The sequence below is a fragment of the Tyto alba genome, unplaced genomic scaffold (assembly GCF_018691265.1).
Source record: "Tyto alba isolate M040663 unplaced genomic scaffold, T.alba_DEE_v4.0 Super-Scaffold_19, whole genome shotgun sequence".
Taxonomy (NCBI): domain Eukaryota; kingdom Metazoa; phylum Chordata; class Aves; order Strigiformes; family Tytonidae; genus Tyto; species Tyto alba.
The window spans coordinates 12,968,492-12,986,198 of NW_024881281.1; the positions used below are offsets into that span (position 1 = coordinate 12,968,492).

Consider the following 17,707-nt stretch of genomic DNA (forward strand, 5'->3'; position numbering starts at 1 on the left):
ACCGGGGACAAGCGGGTGCCAGGCTGGGGCCGTGGGTGGTCAGAGATGGGGAGGTGTGGGGACATGCAGGTGACCGTGGGGACTGGGGTGATGGGGACGTGGAGGCGGGGGGTGGTAGGGGAAATGGATGGGGACATAGGGATGAGGAGGAGGGGGGGGGGAGGCGGGAATTGGGATGGGAACAAGGATTTGGAGTGGGGGTTGGGGAAATGGGAGCCGGGATGACATGGCGGGCGGGGCGGGGGCTGGGAACAGGAGGACGCAGCGGCCAGGGTGGGCGGAGACCCGAGGGGCAAGGCGGGGACAGGGGTGTGTGGAGGAAGATGAGGGACAGCGGTGGGGATGGGGAAGGCGCACACACGCGTGGGGAGGTGGGCTGGGGTGGGGGTGACGCGGGGGGAGGGCATGGCCCCGCCCGCCCCGGGAGGCCCCGCCCCGCGGCGGCGCTAAGCCCCGCCCCGCGGCGGCGCTAAGCCCCGCCCCGCGCCGCGCAGTGCATGCCGGGCGGCGGGCGGCCGGTCTCGGCGCGGCGGCCATGGCGGGGGGCGGGCCGGGCTGGGGGCGGCGGGGCGCGGCGGCCATGGCGGCGGCGCTGGCCCTGTCCCTGTCGCTGGCCCTGGCCTGCCTGCTGCTGCGGGGCGCGCTGCTGGGCGCGGCGGCGCTGGGCGCGGCGGGGGCCTGGTGCGCGATGCGGCCCGGCCCGGCCGCGCCGCGCCCGCCCGGTAAAGCGGCCGCCAACGGGCGTCCGGCCGCCGGCGCGGGCAGGGCCGCGAGGGCCCCGCCGCGCCGCCTCGGGTAAGCGGGGGGGGGGCGGGAGGGATGGAGGCGGGGATGGGGGACGGCGGGGGAGCCCCGCGCCGCGGCGGCGCTGACCTCTCTGTCTCCGCAGGGTCCCGCCGCAGGCTCCGCGCCGCCGGTACCCGCTGCCGCCGGCCCGCAGCGCTCTACCCGCCGGCCTGCCCGCCGCCCGCTGGGACGGCTGCTCGGCCAGGAGCGCGCCCTGGGTTCGCCGGGCCGGCCCGCTCCGCAGCCCCGTCACCGTCAGGATCGCCCGCCCGGCCGCCGGGCTGGCCCGCTCCCCAGCGTGAGTACGGCCGTGGGGACCGGGACCCGCTCCGCGCGTGGGCAACGCCCCAGGATCCCCTCGCCTTGACCGGGCTGACTGCGGGGAAACCGAGTGCCAGGCACTTGGCAGCCCCCCCCCCCCCCCCGGGACAGCACGCTGCCCCCGGCCCGGCAGTGACCGCTCCGTCCCCAAGCCCAGCGGTGCCACGCTGCGGGGAGGATGGTGCCATCCAAACCTCCTGCAGATGCTGTGCAGGATGAGCCCTCGCCCTGCTTCCACTGGCGTGGGGGTGGTGGGGAAGATCTGCTTCTGGAGATCTTACCTTGCCTAACACGGTGCTTTGCTTTGCCTCGCAGCCTGGAGCAGCTGGTCTCACCTGTGTCTGTCCCGGCCAGCAGCGGCCTGGACCCCTGTGCAAAAGAGACTGTGCTGAATGCCATCAAGGAGAGCAGGAAGAGGGTGGTGGAGCAGGAGGAAGGGGAGGAGCAGGCTTTTGGGAATGATCAGGAAAGCAAAAGAAGGTAATAAGCTGGCAGTCCAGGTCGCTGCCTGTGTGTTGAGAAGGTCTTAAATGGGGTAGCGCTTCAGGGGTGACAAATGGGATGTGTCGTGGAGGGTGCTGGGCCCGGGTTGGAAAAGCGCTGTGGGAATTGTGCCGCAGAGGTGAAGCATCATCCAACCCTCTGGGCTGTGTCAGAAAGCCTTCTGACAGCTCTTTTTGTCAGTGAGATCAAAAGAGAAGCAGCTTAGGTTTTTGTCAGGGCAAGCTTGTGGGTCAGGCATGTTCCCTGTCATTGCCGGGGTTGGGAGAAGCTGGGATGTGAATCGGGGAAGCCTGGCAGGGCTCTGTAGCAGGGAAGTGCTTCTGTCACCGGAGGGGTTTGCTGAGCAGGGAAACTTAGTGTGAAATGCTGATACCTGCTGTAGGCTTATCATCTCTATCCTTCAGTCGGCCCCAGGCTTCCGGGAGAGATGGGATCCCCGAGTCTTAGAGACCCCGGTGAAGCATCGCGCATTAAAAGATCTGCACGCTTTCTTTGTGCACTGTAGCTAGCAAAAGGAGGTAGAAACACAAGGGTAAACAAGAGAGACTATCCTCTGCTTTTGTTTGTCAAGGTCAGCAATTTCCAGCTCCAAGAAATGAGGTTGCAGTGTCTTTGCTGGTGCTCTGGGAAGGACAAGGTGTAAATCCTGGGTGCCAAGGTCTGCTGGAGCCTTTCTAACTGCCCGGGCACAGCGCTGCCTCGCTGCTGTTCTCTCCCCTCCTCCTCTTCGTCCTCCTGCTTGTGTACAGGGAGGCCGTTCGCCTCGTGCCCTTCTACCCCTCATGTGCCAGGGCTGCCTGCCTGGGCTCAGGCAGGGGAGCCAAGAGACCACAGAAGAGTGGATTAGGCAGTGCTGGGGGGCGTTCCTCACGCTGTGCCGAGGCTGCTGCAGCGGGATGAGCGGTGGTTTGCAGGGAAACGCCGGCTGCCTTCCTGCTGTGGCAGGGCATGCAGTCCTCTCCTCCGTCACTGGATTTCCCTCCACCTTTTGAACCTTTACCTCAGTTCTTAATTCTATTTTTTTAATACGCCAATACCTAGCTCTGCCATGAAAGTCAATTTTGAAGACATTAATTCCTGGCAAGCACGAAGAAGGCTTGTAGGCAGAAAATCCTGCGACCTTTGAGGGCAGAAAGGAGCCTGCGTCAGCTGGAGAGCGCTGGATCGCCTGCGTGATGGGGCTGGCACGCTTGAGCTTGGGGGAAGCACTTGGGCTAAGTGACAGGGCTGATCATACACCTCCAGCTCTTCTTCATGGCAGGGTTTGCTTTAAGACTTTCAGATTTCAGATCTTCACTGAACCATTGTGGGAGGGGGTATTCGGTTCCTGACTCACAGTCCAGGGCACTGGCTAGGAAGAGTTCAAAGATCTGAGTTTCCAGAAATGAGCTGCTGAGACTCTCTGAAATGTTTTGGCTTAGAATAACGGATTTGAGCAAAGATTTCATTACATCGACACTACTCTGCCCAGTAGGCAGCTGATGGAGCTGCTGGTGCTTGGGAGGAGGCAACTCAGGTGAGAGTGAGTGAGGACAAGACTAGGCGGAGAGAAAATCCACAGCAGCATGTGGATGGGGAAAACATCTGTCCTGGGGTATTGTGTGACAAGAAAAAAGCAAGGTTTGTGCTTTCTTAGTGCCGAGTCCACCTGGAAGGGGTCTTATCTCGGGGCTGGGAGGACAGCCCCTGTCTCTGCTGCCTCGGCACTACCACAGGCTTCTGCCCTCTCTCCTGCAGGCGCCACGATAGCAGTGGAAGTGGGCAGTCAGCATTTGAGCCACTGGTAGCTAATGGTGCTCCTGCCTCTCTCATACCCAAGTAAGTGCTGCTCGGGCGTAAAGCAACTGCTGTGAGGTGGGGGTGGGGGTGTCTGAAAGCCTGTGGGCTCTGGAAAAGGTGCTTTGGTTTTGCTTGTGGAGCCCAGCTTCAGGGGAGAGCAAGAGCAGCTGTGGCTGTACCTCTGGTCTGTCACTCTGAGCACAAGGCTGGTGGCCATAAGGGCTGTGCCCCTGCCGAGGCCTCTTTACAAGCCCTGCGCTGTGAAGAAGAGTGGAGTTGCTTTCCTCCACCCACCCTGCGTTTAAAGGACCTGTGGGCAGAGTGCTGGGGAGCTCATAAAATCTTCTTTAACCTCCTGTAGGCCTGGCTCTCTGAAGAGGAGCCTTGTCTCACACTGTCCAGATGACTGCTCAAACAAGAGGTCGCGCACCTCTTCCATGAGCTCCCTCAACAACACGTACGCTGGCGGGATCCCCAGCTCCATCCGCAATGCCATCGCCAGCTCCTACAGCTCCAGCCGGGGCCTCTCGCAGGTAGGAAACACCCTGCCAGAGGCAGCACCCGAGCCGAGCGCAGAGTGGCTCGACCCTCTGGGATCGCCCCGTGTAAATCAGACCCTGGGCTCATAAGAGGAGAGTGGTGGTTGTTGCTGGGTGCCTGGCAGTGAGCACTGTGGGGAGGCTCCAGCGCAGCTCAGCCAAGCACTGTCGTCTCCTCCTGGGTTAGGCAAGCTACTGGGCCAGCAGCAGCAGCAGGCACTGATGTTACTTGTTCTCCAGTGCACACTGCCCGAGGAATCCCCAGGCTGAGCTGTCCTGCTGCAATGTTTGTTTTACACTGAAGCAAAAAGGAGACTTTTTTTTCCCTCCTGCCCACTCAACCTTGGCCAGTCTGCAAGGGTGAATAGATGGAGGTGAAAGGAAAAAAAAAAAAAAAAAATCACCATGCTGCACTGCCACCTTTTCAGCTGGAGTCAGCAAGTATTGGAGCTGTGCACTCCCACTTTGACCCTCAGCAGCTGCTGAACTATAGTAAAACACAGCTTACATCCTGGGTCAGGCTTGCAGATGTGATGGTGGGACATAGTAATGGCTAATGCAGCTCTGCAGTCTGTGTGGAAAAAGGTTTCCTCTGGGTGGGGCAAGTCTAAAACCCTTGAGGTGGGATCTGTTAGCTCAGAGCTCCTGGTGGAGAGGTGGCCTGCTCCTGCCAGAGCAGCCCCACGCAGGCGAGGGTGTGTGAGGCAGCTGGGCAGCCTTTGCCTGTCCTGCACAAAGGCGAGAGCCAGCATCTGACCAGCAGCATTCTCCCTCCCTGTCCTCTTGGCCAGGCTGTAACAAGCCTGGAGGCTGCCTGCTCCCAGAGTAGATTCAGTTTGCGGTGGCCAGACTTTATGCTCCATGGAACGTGGAAGGGAGTTAAGCAGCATTGAAGCAAAAGAGGCTCTGGGCTTGTTAGCCACGGCCCTAGGAGGCGGGATTTAATCTGCAGGTGAGCAGGAGGATGAGAGGCTGTGCTCCCTGCTAGCCCCCATACTGAGTTACTGCTGGTCTCTGCGTTCCAGCTCTGGAAGAGAAGTGGCATGAGCATGTCCCCGGCGTCCAGCCCAGCGTCCTCCCGCTCCCAGACGCCAGAGTGGCCTCTCAAGAAAGCCAGGTAACTCACCGCTCACCTGGCAAGCGCCCACTCATCGATGCCATCTGGGAAGAGAGCAGTCGCCTTCCCAGCCAGCCTGACGCCCGAGTCCAGCTCTCCACCGGAGCTGGGACAGTCCAGGCCCCCTTCTGAGATGTGGCTGCTGGGTCACCCACTGGTGTGGAAACCCCCCTTGTTGTGTCGATCAGCATCTCCGCTGCCTTGTCACACTGCAGTCTCGGCAGCAGTGCTGAGCTGCACCATCCCTGCCCTGCTCCCAGACCAGGTTAGAGATTCGAGGGCTCAGACTGCCACAGAGGCGACCTCGCCTTGTGGTGGTGCGGCCTGGGTTGCTGGTTGCCAAAACACTGGGAGAAGAGAGGCCCTGATTTTTTTGCCATCTCCTCAAAATCAATTCGCAGGAGCTACAGCAGGGTTGTATTTTAATGCCTGCCTCGGGGTGCAGGCCCTTGTTCTCCTCTCCCAGCTCAGAGAAGGATCTGATCTTATGTCATAACTAAACCAGACACAACCTCCCACCCTGGTGACAGGGTGGGTCCAAGCCAGCGACCTGCGAGGGGCAGGTTGTCCTGAGGTCTGTTGTTTGGCGGAGGCAAAGAAACACACTAGGGTGCTGGTGGGAATCCTTCGCCTGTTTGGTCTCGTACCGCTCACTGGGGATGGGGCCAAGCCTGGAGTTGACCCTGACTGTCTCTTCTGCTTGCGCAGGGAAGAGGAGTTGCATCACTCCAACACTTCCACTCCGGTGAAATCGGACAAGGAGCTGCAGACAGAGAAAGGTGAGCGTAGGGGGGCCCCAGCTCTGTGCCCGGGTTGGATGGGCCACTGGTGCGAGCAAGCAGCAGGACAGGAGGTAGCTGAAGTCTGCAGGTGGGATTAGCTGGAGATGTCACCTGGAAACTAGGAGCGTGCTGGTACCAAGGCAGTGGCACTTCTGCTGGACTCAGCAGCTGCCCTAAAGGGGTTTCCAGGTGATAAGCAAGGGGTGCCAACAGTGTCAGCGTGCTAGCAGATGCCTGGGGACTGGCTTGCAAGGGGGAATGCCAGCCCCCAAGCCAGCATGGGTCCAGGTGTCGGCCTTGGGCCAAGATCTGTGGTACAAGTAGCACCCCAATTAAATTCCAGGCTGAGTTTATTCCGCTGCTTCCTCAGCTAAAACAGAGAGGAAATCCTTTGTGCCCATCGCAGCTGGGGTCCCACGGCACAGCACTCAGTGTGGTTCACACAGTGTCTGGTTTGTGGTTTGGAGAGGCAGCACGCAAGGACTGTCTGCGGAGGTGGGAAGGGGTTGCTGCCCTGTGGAGCCCCAACAGGCTCTTGTGGCAGACTGTCCTGGCACACATGGCCAGCAGCTCTTCTGGGGCATCGCAGCCTTGTCCTCAGCTTCAAGCCGCGCCTCTGGCTCTGCCCTCTGAGATGGGTCATCCAGAGAGGAGTCAGAAGGGACAGCCCTGTTGGTACAAGCCAAATGCCTCCCCAGCCCGGAGCTGGTCCTGACTTGTCTTCTTCTGTAGCGATGGAGACGCCCGTGCGGAAGAAGCAGAATTCCCTGAGCCCGCCATCCGCGTCGGGGAGCAGCGGGAAGCGCAAGCGGAAGATCCAGTTGCTGTCGTCTCACCGAGGGGACCAGCTGGCACTGGTACGTCGCTGTCTCGCAGCCCCTTTTGCCCTCCTCTGGCGATAGAATGTGCTCACTGCAATTTCTGCAGGGCTGGGGGGAGACTGACCTGCCTGCCCTCAGGAAGGAGGCCCCGTCCTTGGCCGAGTGGGAAGTGACGCTATCCCCAGCCCCAGTGTCTGGTGGGCTGTGCGTGATTGTGCTGCCTGCTGCCGGACCAGGTAATGGCCTGGGGAAGGCCTGCCGTGCCCTCAGCGCCAAGCCGGGGGCCAAAATGAATGGGGATCGGAGCTCCGCGGTAGCGTGCTGTGGCAGAACCACCTGCTTCACGGGTCTTGCGACGGCCAGCCTTCACCACACATTCAGAGAGGCTCTGCTGGCTTCCCTGAGAAGGAGCTAAGCTGCTGCTCTCTCTTGGCAGCCCCCACCGCCTCAGCTGGGCTACTCCATCACGTCGGAGGACCTGGATGCGGAGAAGAAGGCAGCATTGCAGTGGTTAAACAAAGTCTTGGAGGATAAGGCCGGTAAGGGCACACTGGGAACGTGGAGGGAATGGGAAGGAGTAGGAACCCAGAGCCAGGGCTGGACGGGCAGTGGGGTGTCTTTGTAGCACAGGCTGGGGAAGCTCCTGGGCCAGTCCTGCCTGGTCCTCGGGTCTGGGGATGCCCTTCATGTCTTTAGACTCAGGAGAGCTCATGCCTCAGAGTTCCCAGTATGATGGGTGAGGTTCTCCAGGGCCAGAGCTGTGGAATGTCCATTCAGTTTCCCTACCTGATGGGGAGGCTCTGCGATGGGGTGGTCCCCTACAGCAAGTTGCGGGTCCTGACTTCTTGCTCCTTCCCAGTAGATGCCATCCCCAGCACCACTGCAGAGACTACGCCTGTGTCTAGGCTGCTGGCATTCGCCGTGACCTCCCCGACACCTGCACCTGCCTCGACAGCTCCTGCCCTGGCCAGCACCAGCTCGCTCCTGGACAGCCTGAAGAAGATGCAGAGCAGCCAGGCTGTGCCCGTGCCGGCAGGTGAGGAGCAGGAGGAGGATGGGCAGAGAGGGACTTCGGCCAAGCTGGGCGGGCACAGTGAGAGCTCTGCATTACCTCGGCAGGGGGCAGGTGGCAAAACTCCCTGTTCAAATGCTCAGCTGGCAGTGGAGCTGGCGGGGAGCAACGTTGGGGACACTGAGGCCGTGGCCCTGTTGGGAGCTGCAGTAAGCGTGGAGGACTGGGTCTGTCTGGTGTGGGTAGCTGCTGCTCCAGGAGCCTTTGCAGCAGCAGGGTGGGTGCCTGGCAGAAGGGTTGTCTGTCTGTAGATGACCCCCTGGTTCTAAATAAGTTCTCTCTCCCTTTCCAGACTCCACTGGAACTGCAGTAGCATCCCAGCCACCTTCATCAGCTGCCCAGCCGCCCACTCCTGTATCGCTGGAGTTGAGTTCTCTGCCTGCCTCCTCTGCTGACACCAAGCCCGTGCCTGTGTTGAGCACACCTGCCCCGACTGCCCCCCCTGCCTTGGGGGTGCAGGCCCCCAGCAGCCTGGCATCTCCTGCGTTCACGGAGCTGGGCCAGACCCCTAGCAAGCCTCCCTCTTTCCCAAAGCCAAGCACCCTTTTTGGGTTGCCGAACACCCCTCCTGCCAGCCAGCCGGCAATAACCGCAGCCGCTGCTGTGCCCACCACGACCACTGCTGTGCCCACCACGACCCCTGTCTTCAAACCCATCTTTGGTGCTTTGCAGAAGAGTGAGAGCACAGCACCCTGTACGGCTGTCATCTCCACCACAGTCACAGTGTCTGCAAGCTCAGGCCCTTCCTTGACATCCTCCTCCACCACCATGTTCAAGCCTATCTTCGGCAGCGTCACCACAGCTTCATCTCCAGCGAAGGCCTCTCCTTTCGCCTTCAAACCAACATCACAGCCAGCCCCAGCCTCAGATCTGCCAGCAGCCTCCACGACTACCCTGGCAGGATTCACAGGTCTCCCTAATGTCATCTTCACCACTGCAGCTACGACTGCCACCACGCAGAGTTCCTCCACAGATGCCACCATTAAGCCTGTCTTCAGCTTCGGACTCAATCCTCCCACATCCACTGGCCCCACCGCCAGCCTGACCATCACTGCTGCCACATCCACCAGCACGTCGCAGCCCTTCCTGTTTGGGAGCCTGGCCAGCTCAGCTCCCAGCACAGAAACCAGCTTTGCCACCCCAGGGCCTGTGTTCCAGTTTGGAAAGCCACCTCCAGCCACGGTCACTGCCACCACCAGTGTCCCAGGAGGCCCTGCCTTTGGCCAGGCACCTTCAAACTCGACGGCTCCTACCACCACTGTGGGCTTTAGCATGTTTGGGGGCACCACGCTGACCTCTTCTACCCCAGCCACCACAGGGCAAGCGACGCTGACGTTTGGCTCCTCCGTTTCAGCTTTTGGCAGTTCCTTCAGCACGAGCACGAAGCCACTGCCACCGTACCCCAGCACAGCAAGTCAGCCCGCCTTCAGTGCCGGTGCTGCGGAGAGCCAGCCGCCTGCCAGCAAGCCTGCTGCTGGCCCCGTCAGCTTTGGGCCCTCGTTCAGTTTTGGAGCGCCCACAGCCCAGTCCGCTGCTCAGCCGGCATTCGGCAGCGGTGCTCAGCCAGCCTTTGGCACGACCAGCGCCCAGGGCTCCTTTGGCCCCAGCGGCACCCAGGTGGCATTTGGGACCACTACATCGGTCTTCTCTTTTGGGACAGCCACTTCCACCACCACCAGCTTCGGTTCCACCACCCAAACCACGAGCAGCAGCACCGGCACCACTGTCTTTGGCACCACCTCTTCTCCTTTCACCTTTGGGGCGACCGCCCAGCCAGGCCCCTCTACCAGCGCCTTTGGGATTGGCACGCCCACCCTGAACAGCGGCTCCCCTGCCGTGGCATTCAATTTTGGGGCTGGGCAGAGCGGGGCAGCCCTAGCAGCAACGCCGTTTGGCTCTTCCCTGACGCAGAGCGTGCTGGGTGCGCAGAATCAGAGCACGCCCTTCGCCTTCACCGTGCCCAGCACGCCCAACAAGCAGCCAGTGTTCGGAGGTGAGTTGGGGCAGAACAGGCCTTGCCAAGGGGTGAAGGGCAGGGCTAGGTGTAAGCAGCAGTACTCCTGATGGGCCTTGCTGAGCTCCCCGGGCTCAGCAGCCTGAGTGGGGCTGGTGCTCGTGCTGTGCAGAGCCTTGCCAGGGGAAGGGAAGGCGCTTCCTTCCGTCACTTGCTGTCCAGGTCCACAGCCCTTGGTGGTGGAGGGGAATCCTTGAATTCTGCTCCTTGGCCCCTCTGAGTGCACAAGCTACCTGGCTCCACACAAGTGCTGAGCCCAGCCAGGTGCCCCGCAGAAGCCAAGTGCTTGCCAGTGCTTAAAAGCAATCTGGAGCTACTTGGCGAGTAGAAACACTGCCAGCCAGCAGTTGAGATCACTTCTTGCTTACTCCCTGAGGTTTTCCCTCCTGCTTTGCACCCTCGCTGGGCCATCTCACCTCCCACAGAGCTGAAACCCACATGCTGAGCAACCGTTTGATCTAGAAGGACAGAGTCCTTCATTCTTCCCTGGCCTGCAAAACCTCCCGTGCTGCCCTGCTGGAAGGAGAGCCCAGGGATTACCATGAGAGTGCCCGTTCTCACATTAAAAGGGCTTCTCGGGTAAAGAGGCTGGTCTCAGGGGCGGTGCTGTATCATCCCCCAGAGACAGATCTGTGGGTCCTGCAGCTCCTGAAGGCCGGGCTCTTCCTCCTTTGCTGACCCCAGCTCACAGTGGCATGTTGCTTTCCAGTAACTCCTGCGCCCGCCTTTGGGCAAAGCACACCTGTCCTGGGAGCAGTGGGCAGCGGAAGCAGTAGCCTTTCCTTCGGGACACCCAGCACTCCTGCTTCAGGCTTCGGAGGAGTCGGCACTTGCTTTGGTAAGGAAGGAGTTGGTGCTTCAGCCCTGGGGAGCTGATGGGTCGTGTTGTTGGCTGAGGGTGGCAGAAGGGCCAGGCTGTGCCTGTGGTCTGGGAACCAGGTTGGGTGGTACCTCCCCAGGGGATGCAAAACCTTCCATTCCCCCCCAGGACAGGGATTACGATACGCCCCCATGGAGCTCTGAGTGAGGCTGCAGAGACCTGAGCAACCTTTCTGCTTCCAGGTTCATCCACCCCCACCTTTTCCATCGGGGCAGGATCCAAGACAGGTGCTCGCCAGCGACTGCAGGCACGGAGACAGCACACCCGCAAAAAGTAACCTCCGGGGCTGCTGGGTCCCCACTGCTGGGCTGCACAAGGAGCCCCTGCACGCTCACGGGGGCTCTCTGGTCTAGAGTGGTCCCAGTGTTAGGACCAGTGGTGGTGGGGCCAGGCCCACATCTCTAATGCCAGCCGGAGACCGTGCTGGGTGGCAGTGACCAAGGGTGGGACGGGATAAACCAAACTCTTCTTACTTGAACAGTTCCACAGCCAAGGCTGGATGAACCTCTGTACATATCTGCAGCGTTTCCTCCCTCACTTTATTTTGCCATGTTTCATAATGTGTAAATTTTTCCCCATTTGCTTCTTGTAGCTGTTCTGTGCCCTCCTCCCCGGCGCCCTGCCCCGCAGCGTGGCAGGCAGTAGAGCTGCGCGTCCCCGCTCCGAGACGCCCTGTGTTCCTGCTGGCTGCGGCTCCAGGCTGCTGAGGGATGCCATCTTCACCAGGTCCTCAAATCTTTCCCCATTGTTTAATCCCATGGCCTGGTGAACACGCTCCCTCTGGAGCGCTCTTCTTCGTTGCCATCCCTGCGGAGCACGAGCCAGGGCTAGTGCCAGCCTGGCACGGGCATCTTGGTGCCACGGGTGCAGCCGGGTGATGGCCCCCTCGCTGTGACTTCAGGGTGCACTGCAGCTTGCCACCTCAGCAGGAGGCGTGGGCTGGGGATGGGGGGGGTCTCCCCACCCCCTCCCGGCCACCGAGTAGTGCCCCTGCCCCTCGCTGCTCCTTGCTGGGCTCCCCCCACCCTGCTCGTGTAAAGCCCCCTCTGTTTTGCTTTATTTGTGCTCCCGCTTCGATGCGCTCATTGAATCGAGTTTGGAGGAAGAACTGAACCGTGTGCGTGGCGGCATGTTGGTTATGCCGGATTTGCTGTTTGGAGTTTCTTTTTTGGGTGGGCGTCCGTCCCTTGGCGGGGGACGCGCCCTGGCTAATTGGGTGTTGACAGTAGCATCACTGCGTGGCTACTCGTGCTGGGTGAGTTGTCCCTTAGTCGCTGTGACTGAAAGGCAGGCAGCTGGGGGGGGGGATGCAGCCTGGACCCCCCCGGCATGGGGACTCCAGCCCTGGCAGTCTCCCCTCCCTTCCCCTCTCCTGGTGCCCCTTCCCCACCTTGGGGTGCTCTGAAGCTGTTAGTGGAAGGAGTTCCAGGTTTGGATGGGTTCTACCCCCCACCACCCCTCCATATCCAAATTGTTTTTCAGTTTTAGCTCATCCCCATCCTTTTGGGTTTTACCAGCTCCTAGGAGCTATGGTGCTGCCTCCCCTCTTCCCATCCAACCAGGAGCAGGCCCCTTCCCTTGCCTGGGAGCTCCTACAGGAAGAGATTGCTGGAGCTGGGGGTTCCCCGAGAGCTGCCCCCCTCCCTGCCCTGGGCGAGGGATGGGCACCCGTGCCCGTGGGCTCCTCACCACTTCCAGGAGTGCATTGCTGATGGGTTTTTTACTCTCCGAGCCGTGTGAGTGTGTGTGTCTGCCGAAGTCTAAATTAAAAAAAAAAAAAAAAAAAAAAAAAAAACAACAAAAAAAACCAAAACACAAACAAATATTTAAACATTTTTTAACAAAGTAAAAATTTATTTTTATATTTAAGCTAAATTGCCTTTGAATTCCTTCAAGCTTGGTTCAGTGAGGTTGCCAGAGCCCGCAGCGCTGTTTGTAGTGTTCAGCTGTGCCGTTGCAGCCCGGTGAGGAGCCAGCCCGTGCCCAGCTCTGCCCCGCAGGACCTAGCTGTGCTGGGGAAAGGCAACTACGTCCTGCGGGCTCTGCCACTGCACGATCCTCCTCCCGGCCTGTAACATCTCCTTAATTGTAAAATGTGATGTATGTGGATGTGACTAAAGTTTTTTGGTTTTTTTTTTTGTGTTTGTTTTTTTTTGTTTGTTTGGGGTTTTTTTTGTTTTGTTGTTTTTTTTTGTTTTTGTTTGTTTGGGGTTTTTTGTTTTGTTTGTTTTTTTGTTTTTGTTTTTTTTCTTTCTCCCTTCTCTGAGGATGAGGAGCAGGAGCTCTCATGCGTTAGTGATGAGTGGTTTTGTCTGCCAGGAGCAAAATGTCTCTCCCAGCAGGCAGGAGGGCAGGTGACTGGGCTCTGTGCAGCACAGAGGGGACACGGCCCTGTGGCGAGGGCCGGGGGTGTGCAGGCAGCCCTGGCTTTTGTAGCCTTCCCCTCCCAGCATGGCCGAGGTTGGTGCAGCAGGCTGTTAGAGCAGGGCAGACCAATGCAGGAGCCAGCCTGGGCAAACTCAGCCTTGGGGTTGGAGAAAGCGGATAAAAAGGGGTTAGTGCACGCAAGGGCTGACCCTGGTGGTTCTTCCCTCTGCCCTGGGCAGGGTGCGGGGCCAGGAGAGCGCCTGCTCCCCAGCCCTTACAGGGGTGTGAGGCAGGATGGGGAGGGGCTGGGGTTTGGCCAGGTCAGCTCCATCAAGAGCCGTGGGGATGAGCAGGGGCTGTTGCTGCTGCCCCATTTAGGTCCCAAGTGCCCAGCCCGGGAGGAGCCGGGGCTGTGTCCCTTCCCTGCCACCCAGGCCCTGCCGGGAGAGTCCCTTGTGCCTGGGCTGCTGTATGTGGCCAGGGCGAGGCTGGGTTTTAACTCAAACTGAAGACTTGGATCATTCCTGGTGTGGCTGATGAGGATTTTAGTGTGAATGTGCTGTTTTTTTCCTTGCTTCTTATGTCCCTGGTTTAAAATAAAAAGACTGTGTTCACATCTGCCTTGCTCATGTTTGACGCCTGGGCAGGGCTGGGCACTGCTGGTGCAGTACAGGGCACCGCTTTCCAACACCCTCTGGCTGTTCAGAGGCAAGTGCACAGACAGGATCAGTAGTAGTATTTCACCATTTCCCCTCACTTTGCCTCTGCTATGAGCAGTGGCAATTTTAGGACAAGACTGCACAAACATGCTGGAAAAGACAGTGAAGAGAAAGAAACTAATTGGTTTCATCTGTACAGTTCAAACGCTTTTCTGAAATCTGGCATCAGGCTCGAGTGAGGATTTTTTGGGGGGGGGGGGGGGGGGAAACATGGTAAAATAACACCCTTCCTCCAGCTGGAGCACTCCAGCCCCGGAGGGTGCAAAAATGGTGGTTGTGCTCAACCCAGGTGCTGTTTGCAGGCTTCCTGAGGCTGCCCCAGCCCAGGTCTGGCTTTGGGGGCAAATATTCTGCTGGGGGCTGGCTGTGAGGGCCAGCTCTGGGGGAGCAGTTCCTGCTCCCAGGCAATAGGGTGGCCCCAGGCTTGGCACTCGTTCCCCAGGGGCGCAGGGTGTTACAGAATTCCACCAATGGCTGCAGCTGGTACAAAACTTTACTTGTGTTCAGAAGCTGTTTAGGCAGCAGTGGCAGCGGAGGAGTGTTCCCTGCCAGCCCCAGCTGGGCACTGTGCAGGCCTAAAAATGTTATCTCACGCCTTCACCAACTGCTTTTTCTTCTTTCTCTTCTTGGGAGCTGCTCCTGGCTCCGTTGCCTCTCCGCGCTGCAGGTTCTCCTCAGCTGCTGCAGGCAGGGAGCTGCAGACAGGAGTGAACAGCCTGAGGCCCCGCTCACCGCAGTACCACGGCTCCTGCCCTCCCTTCCCACAGCCAGAACCCCTCCCTCTTCCCTCCACCTCACACCAGGAAGGCAACAGCCTCCCCCTGGGTGCCCCAGTTTCCCCCAGAAGCTGCTGGAGGCAGGCAGGCTCACCTGGGGGCAGCGGCCCCTTCCCCACACTGCTCCAGGACAGCCACAAAGAAGCCGTGGGTGAGCGTGTCTGCAGGAGAGGCACGGAGGCAACTCTCTGCCCCGGGGAAGGTAGCGAGTCCTCGGCAGGGCCAGGAAGGGAAGGCATTCACCAGCCTGCGGCACGGGACGAGGGTCAGGGCTGAGCCCTGCAGCACCCCACGCCGCATGCGTGCCCACCCGCCCCGCAGCCAGCGCACCTGAAGGCTGTGCCCTGCTCCTGCAGCACAGCACGCACCACATCCTCATTCTCCTCCTGGTGCAGCGAGCAGGTGGAGTAGACCAGGCGCCGGAGAGCTGGGAATCTCAGGGCGTGGCGCAAGACCCTGCGCTGGAAGCCAGCCAGCGCCTGCAGCCGCTCAGCGCTCGGAGCAGCCTCCTCCTTCGGACCCCGGTTCACCATCCCTGCGGGGAGAGCGGCTGTCGCCGGGGGCGGGGGGGGTCCACGCGCCCAGAGCCCAGCCCCAGGAGCCCCCCCGCCTTACCTGAGCCGCTGCAGGATGGGTCGAGGAGGATATAGGTCACCTTGCTGTACCTGGGGTCGCTGGGATCCACGGTCAGGAAGTCTTGCTGGGCCAGCTGGAAGCCAGTGACCCCAGCCCGCATCAGCATGGTGTTCATGGTGGCCAGGCGCTTGGTGTCCACGTCAAAGGCAAAGATCCGGCTGAAGGCAGAGCCCAGCACCCAAGAGAGGCATGAACATCCCGCCCAGCCCCAGGAACTGTGCTGGCGGCAGCAGGCTGCCCCAGCAGCCCCAAACGGCAGCTGTCTGCCCAGCGGGCAGAGCGTGGGAGCTGCTCCCCCAGGCAGGAGTACTGAGCAGGGCTGGTGTAAGGCAGGAGGCTGGGAACCAAACCCCTACATGACTTCACGTCCCCTCAGGCCCTTCCAGCGGCCCAGCACTATCAGAGCCACCAGACCACCTAGGGAGAAGTGGGCATCAGCCTGAGTTATTGGGCCAGGGTGACAGGCTGCAGCTCTTCCTGCCACCTTCTCCTTGTGCTCAGTGGGCTCAGGGGGAGCAGGGCCACCTGCACCCCTTCCCGCCCCCCCCCCCCCCAGCACACAAACCTGCCCTCACCCCTTGTTCTTCAGGATGGCAGCCAGGTGGCTGGTCTTATTCCCAGGGGCAGCGCAGGCATCGATGACGTGGGAGCCAGCAGCAGGGGCGAGGAGGAAGGCAGGGAGGCAGCTGGCCTGCAAAAGGGCAAACCCCTGTGAGGAATGCGGGTGGCAAGCACCCCTGGCCCCTCTGCGGGACATGGCTGATGCTGCAGGGTCGCAGGCAGCCACAGCACGGGGCCGAGTCCACCGCCACCATCCACCCCTGGAAGCCTCTGACTGGCCCACAGCCCCATGCTCCTCCCAGCTGCTGGTCCCCAGCTCCCTACAGTGGGGTTTTACCACCCAGTTCACAGCAATTCACCCCATACCTACAGGCTACAGAAGCAAAGCTGCAGGGCAGCCCCATCGCTGCAAGGCTGCATTCGCAAGTTCCACTTAGAATTCAAACGCTGCAGCAAAGCTGGCCCAAGCCCAGCCCTTCACCCATACCAGTGGTTTTCCTGCCCTTGCAGCCCCCTGCTCTCCCACCTTGTCCTGCAGAATTATGTGTCCTGAAGTATACAGCAGGTTGTCATGGAAGTCCGTCTGTGGAGGGAAAACCAGCAGCTCCGGGAGATGAAGATCCAACAAGAATTTCTTCCCAGACAGGGCCCTCAGTTCCTCCATGCTGCCCATGAAGATAAACACACAGTCTTGCTTCATCATGCCCAGAAGCAGAGCCCAGGCTGAGAACCCCCCCTGTCCCAGGGCTCCTCTCACTTCGGCACCAGGCAGAACGTGGAGAGGTGGAAAGTAAGAATGGGGGGTGCCGGCGAGCCCAACCCCCCCACCACAAGCATCAAGACCAACAACCCTACAACCTGCAGGACCTTGTCCCGAGCCCTTGCTCTCTCGCTGTCATCCCAGGTAAGGCGAGATGGCAGAACGAAACGCTCACCTGGCTGCCTTGCCCAGGTAGGAGTAGCCCTGGCGCTTGAAGAAGTCGATCACATCGTCCATGCAAGTCTTCAGGGTGTTGACTCGGGCGTAGCGCGGTACCTGCGAGTCTGGAGGAAGCCGGTGGGGTCAGGCACGGCCGCCGCACGGGCAGCCCCCCCCCCGGGCCCACTCACCCCCGGGGCTCGCTGCCGGCGCCAGGAGATCCTCGTTGCGGGTCACCTTCTGCCGCACCTTCAGGCGGGCCAGCTCGGCCTCCAGCCGCGCCCGGTGCCGCCGGGCCAGCGCCTTCCACCGCCCCCCGCACTTCAGGCCCTTGCCGAAGAGCAGCTCGTACACCAGCACCTGCGGGAGGGGGGGGGGGGGTGAGCCCGGCGCCCCGCGACCCCCCCCCGGGGCTCTGTGTGTGTGTGTGTGTGTGTGTGTGTGTGTGCGTGTCCCCTTACCTTCGCCAGCTGCGGGGACAGCTTCTTCTCGGCCTGCAGCAGCGCGGCGCCCGCCAGCACCTTCTCCAGCACCGGGGAGTAGCGGAGCGTCTCGGACACCAGGGCGTACAGCTGCCGGACATGCTGTGGGGCGGTCAGGGGCCGCCCAGAGCCCCCCGCCCGCCGCCCCGGACCCCCCCCCCTTCCCCTCCCCGGCCCCCCCCGCCCGCACCGGGAAGCGGCTGTTGTACACCAAGGTCTTGATGCCGCCGTCGCCGCGCTCCAGCCCCTCCAGCACGGCGGCGGCCGCGCCGTACAGCGCCATCTTCCCGCCCACGCTGCCGCCGCGACCTCCGGGCCGGCAGGGGGCGAGCGGGGCGCGAGCCGGGGCGGGGAGGCCCGGCGGCGCGACCTCCCGGCCGGCAGGGGGCGAGGCGGCGGCGGGCGGAGCGGCGGGCCGAGGCCCAGCGGCTCGGCCACCAGTACCGGTAACGCGCAGCTGCAGGGGCCGGTCGGGCGGTGCCCAAGCGGTTGAAGGGTGTGAGAACCCGCGGTCCCAGTTTGGTGGGGACGCCCGGTGCACCCCAGTAACTCTGTGCCCCCAGCCTCTGTCAGTGGGCACGGCCCGGCTGTGGGTGCTGGTGGCAAGCCCCAGGAACCTTCTGGGGTCAGTG

The 17,707-nt window shown here is 61.2% G+C and overlaps 2 protein-coding genes across 2 annotated transcripts; one reads left to right on the plus strand and one right to left on the minus strand.

Moving 5' to 3' along the window:
* The first annotated feature begins 580 nt into the window (after positions 1-580).
* Positions 581-12,410, plus strand: LOC116965146 (nuclear envelope pore membrane protein POM 121C). Its single transcript, XM_042791372.1, has 13 exons — positions 581-681; positions 890-1,084; positions 1,423-1,587; positions 3,349-3,429; positions 3,752-3,923; positions 4,955-5,046; positions 5,755-5,825; positions 6,561-6,685; positions 7,086-7,188; positions 7,512-7,685; positions 8,014-9,714; positions 10,445-10,573; positions 10,798-12,410. Exons 1-13 carry the CDS (start codon positions 581-583, stop codon positions 10,890-10,892), a joined length of 3,204 nt encoding a protein of 1,067 aa, XP_042647306.1. The 3' UTR covers positions 10,893-12,410.
* A 1,766-nt stretch (positions 12,411-14,176) lies between these two features.
* NSUN5 (NOP2/Sun RNA methyltransferase 5) lies at positions 14,177-17,375 on the minus strand. The gene is made up of 10 exons (XM_042791431.1): positions 17,266-17,375; positions 17,055-17,177; positions 16,785-16,953; positions 16,610-16,718; positions 16,201-16,339; positions 15,689-15,804; positions 15,093-15,271; positions 14,808-15,012; positions 14,572-14,724; positions 14,177-14,396 (listed from the first exon to the last, which is right to left on the minus strand). Exons 1-10 carry the CDS (start codon positions 17,356-17,358, stop codon positions 14,291-14,293), a joined length of 1,392 nt encoding a protein of 463 aa, XP_042647365.1. The 5' UTR covers positions 17,359-17,375; the 3' UTR covers positions 14,177-14,290.
* Between the last annotated feature and the right edge of the window lie 332 nt (positions 17,376-17,707).

Bases quoted from the DNA above. Each gene is read 5' to 3' on its own strand.
- LOC116965146 (XM_042791372.1), top strand. From the start codon at position 581: ATGGCGGCGGCGCTGGCCCTGTCCCTGTCGCTGGCCCTGGCCTGCCTG. The intron at 5,047-5,754 runs GTAACTCACCGC...CTGCTTGCGCAG, and splicing joins TGGCCTCTCAAGAAAGCCAG to GGAAGAGGAGTTGCATCACT. The intron at 5,826-6,560 runs GTGAGCGTAGGG...CTTCTTCTGTAG, and splicing joins GGAGCTGCAGACAGAGAAAG to CGATGGAGACGCCCGTGCGG.
- NSUN5 (XM_042791431.1), bottom strand. From the start codon at position 17,358: ATGGCGCTGTACGGCGCGGCCGCCGCCGTGCTGGAGGGGCTGGAGCGC. The intron at 16,954-17,054 runs GTAAGGGGACAC...CCCCTCCCGCAG, and splicing joins TGTCCCCGCAGCTGGCGAAG to GTGCTGGTGTACGAGCTGCT. The intron at 14,397-14,571 runs GTGAGCCTGCCT...TCCTGTCTGCAG, and splicing joins GAAGGGGCCGCTGCCCCCAG to CTCCCTGCCTGCAGCAGCTG.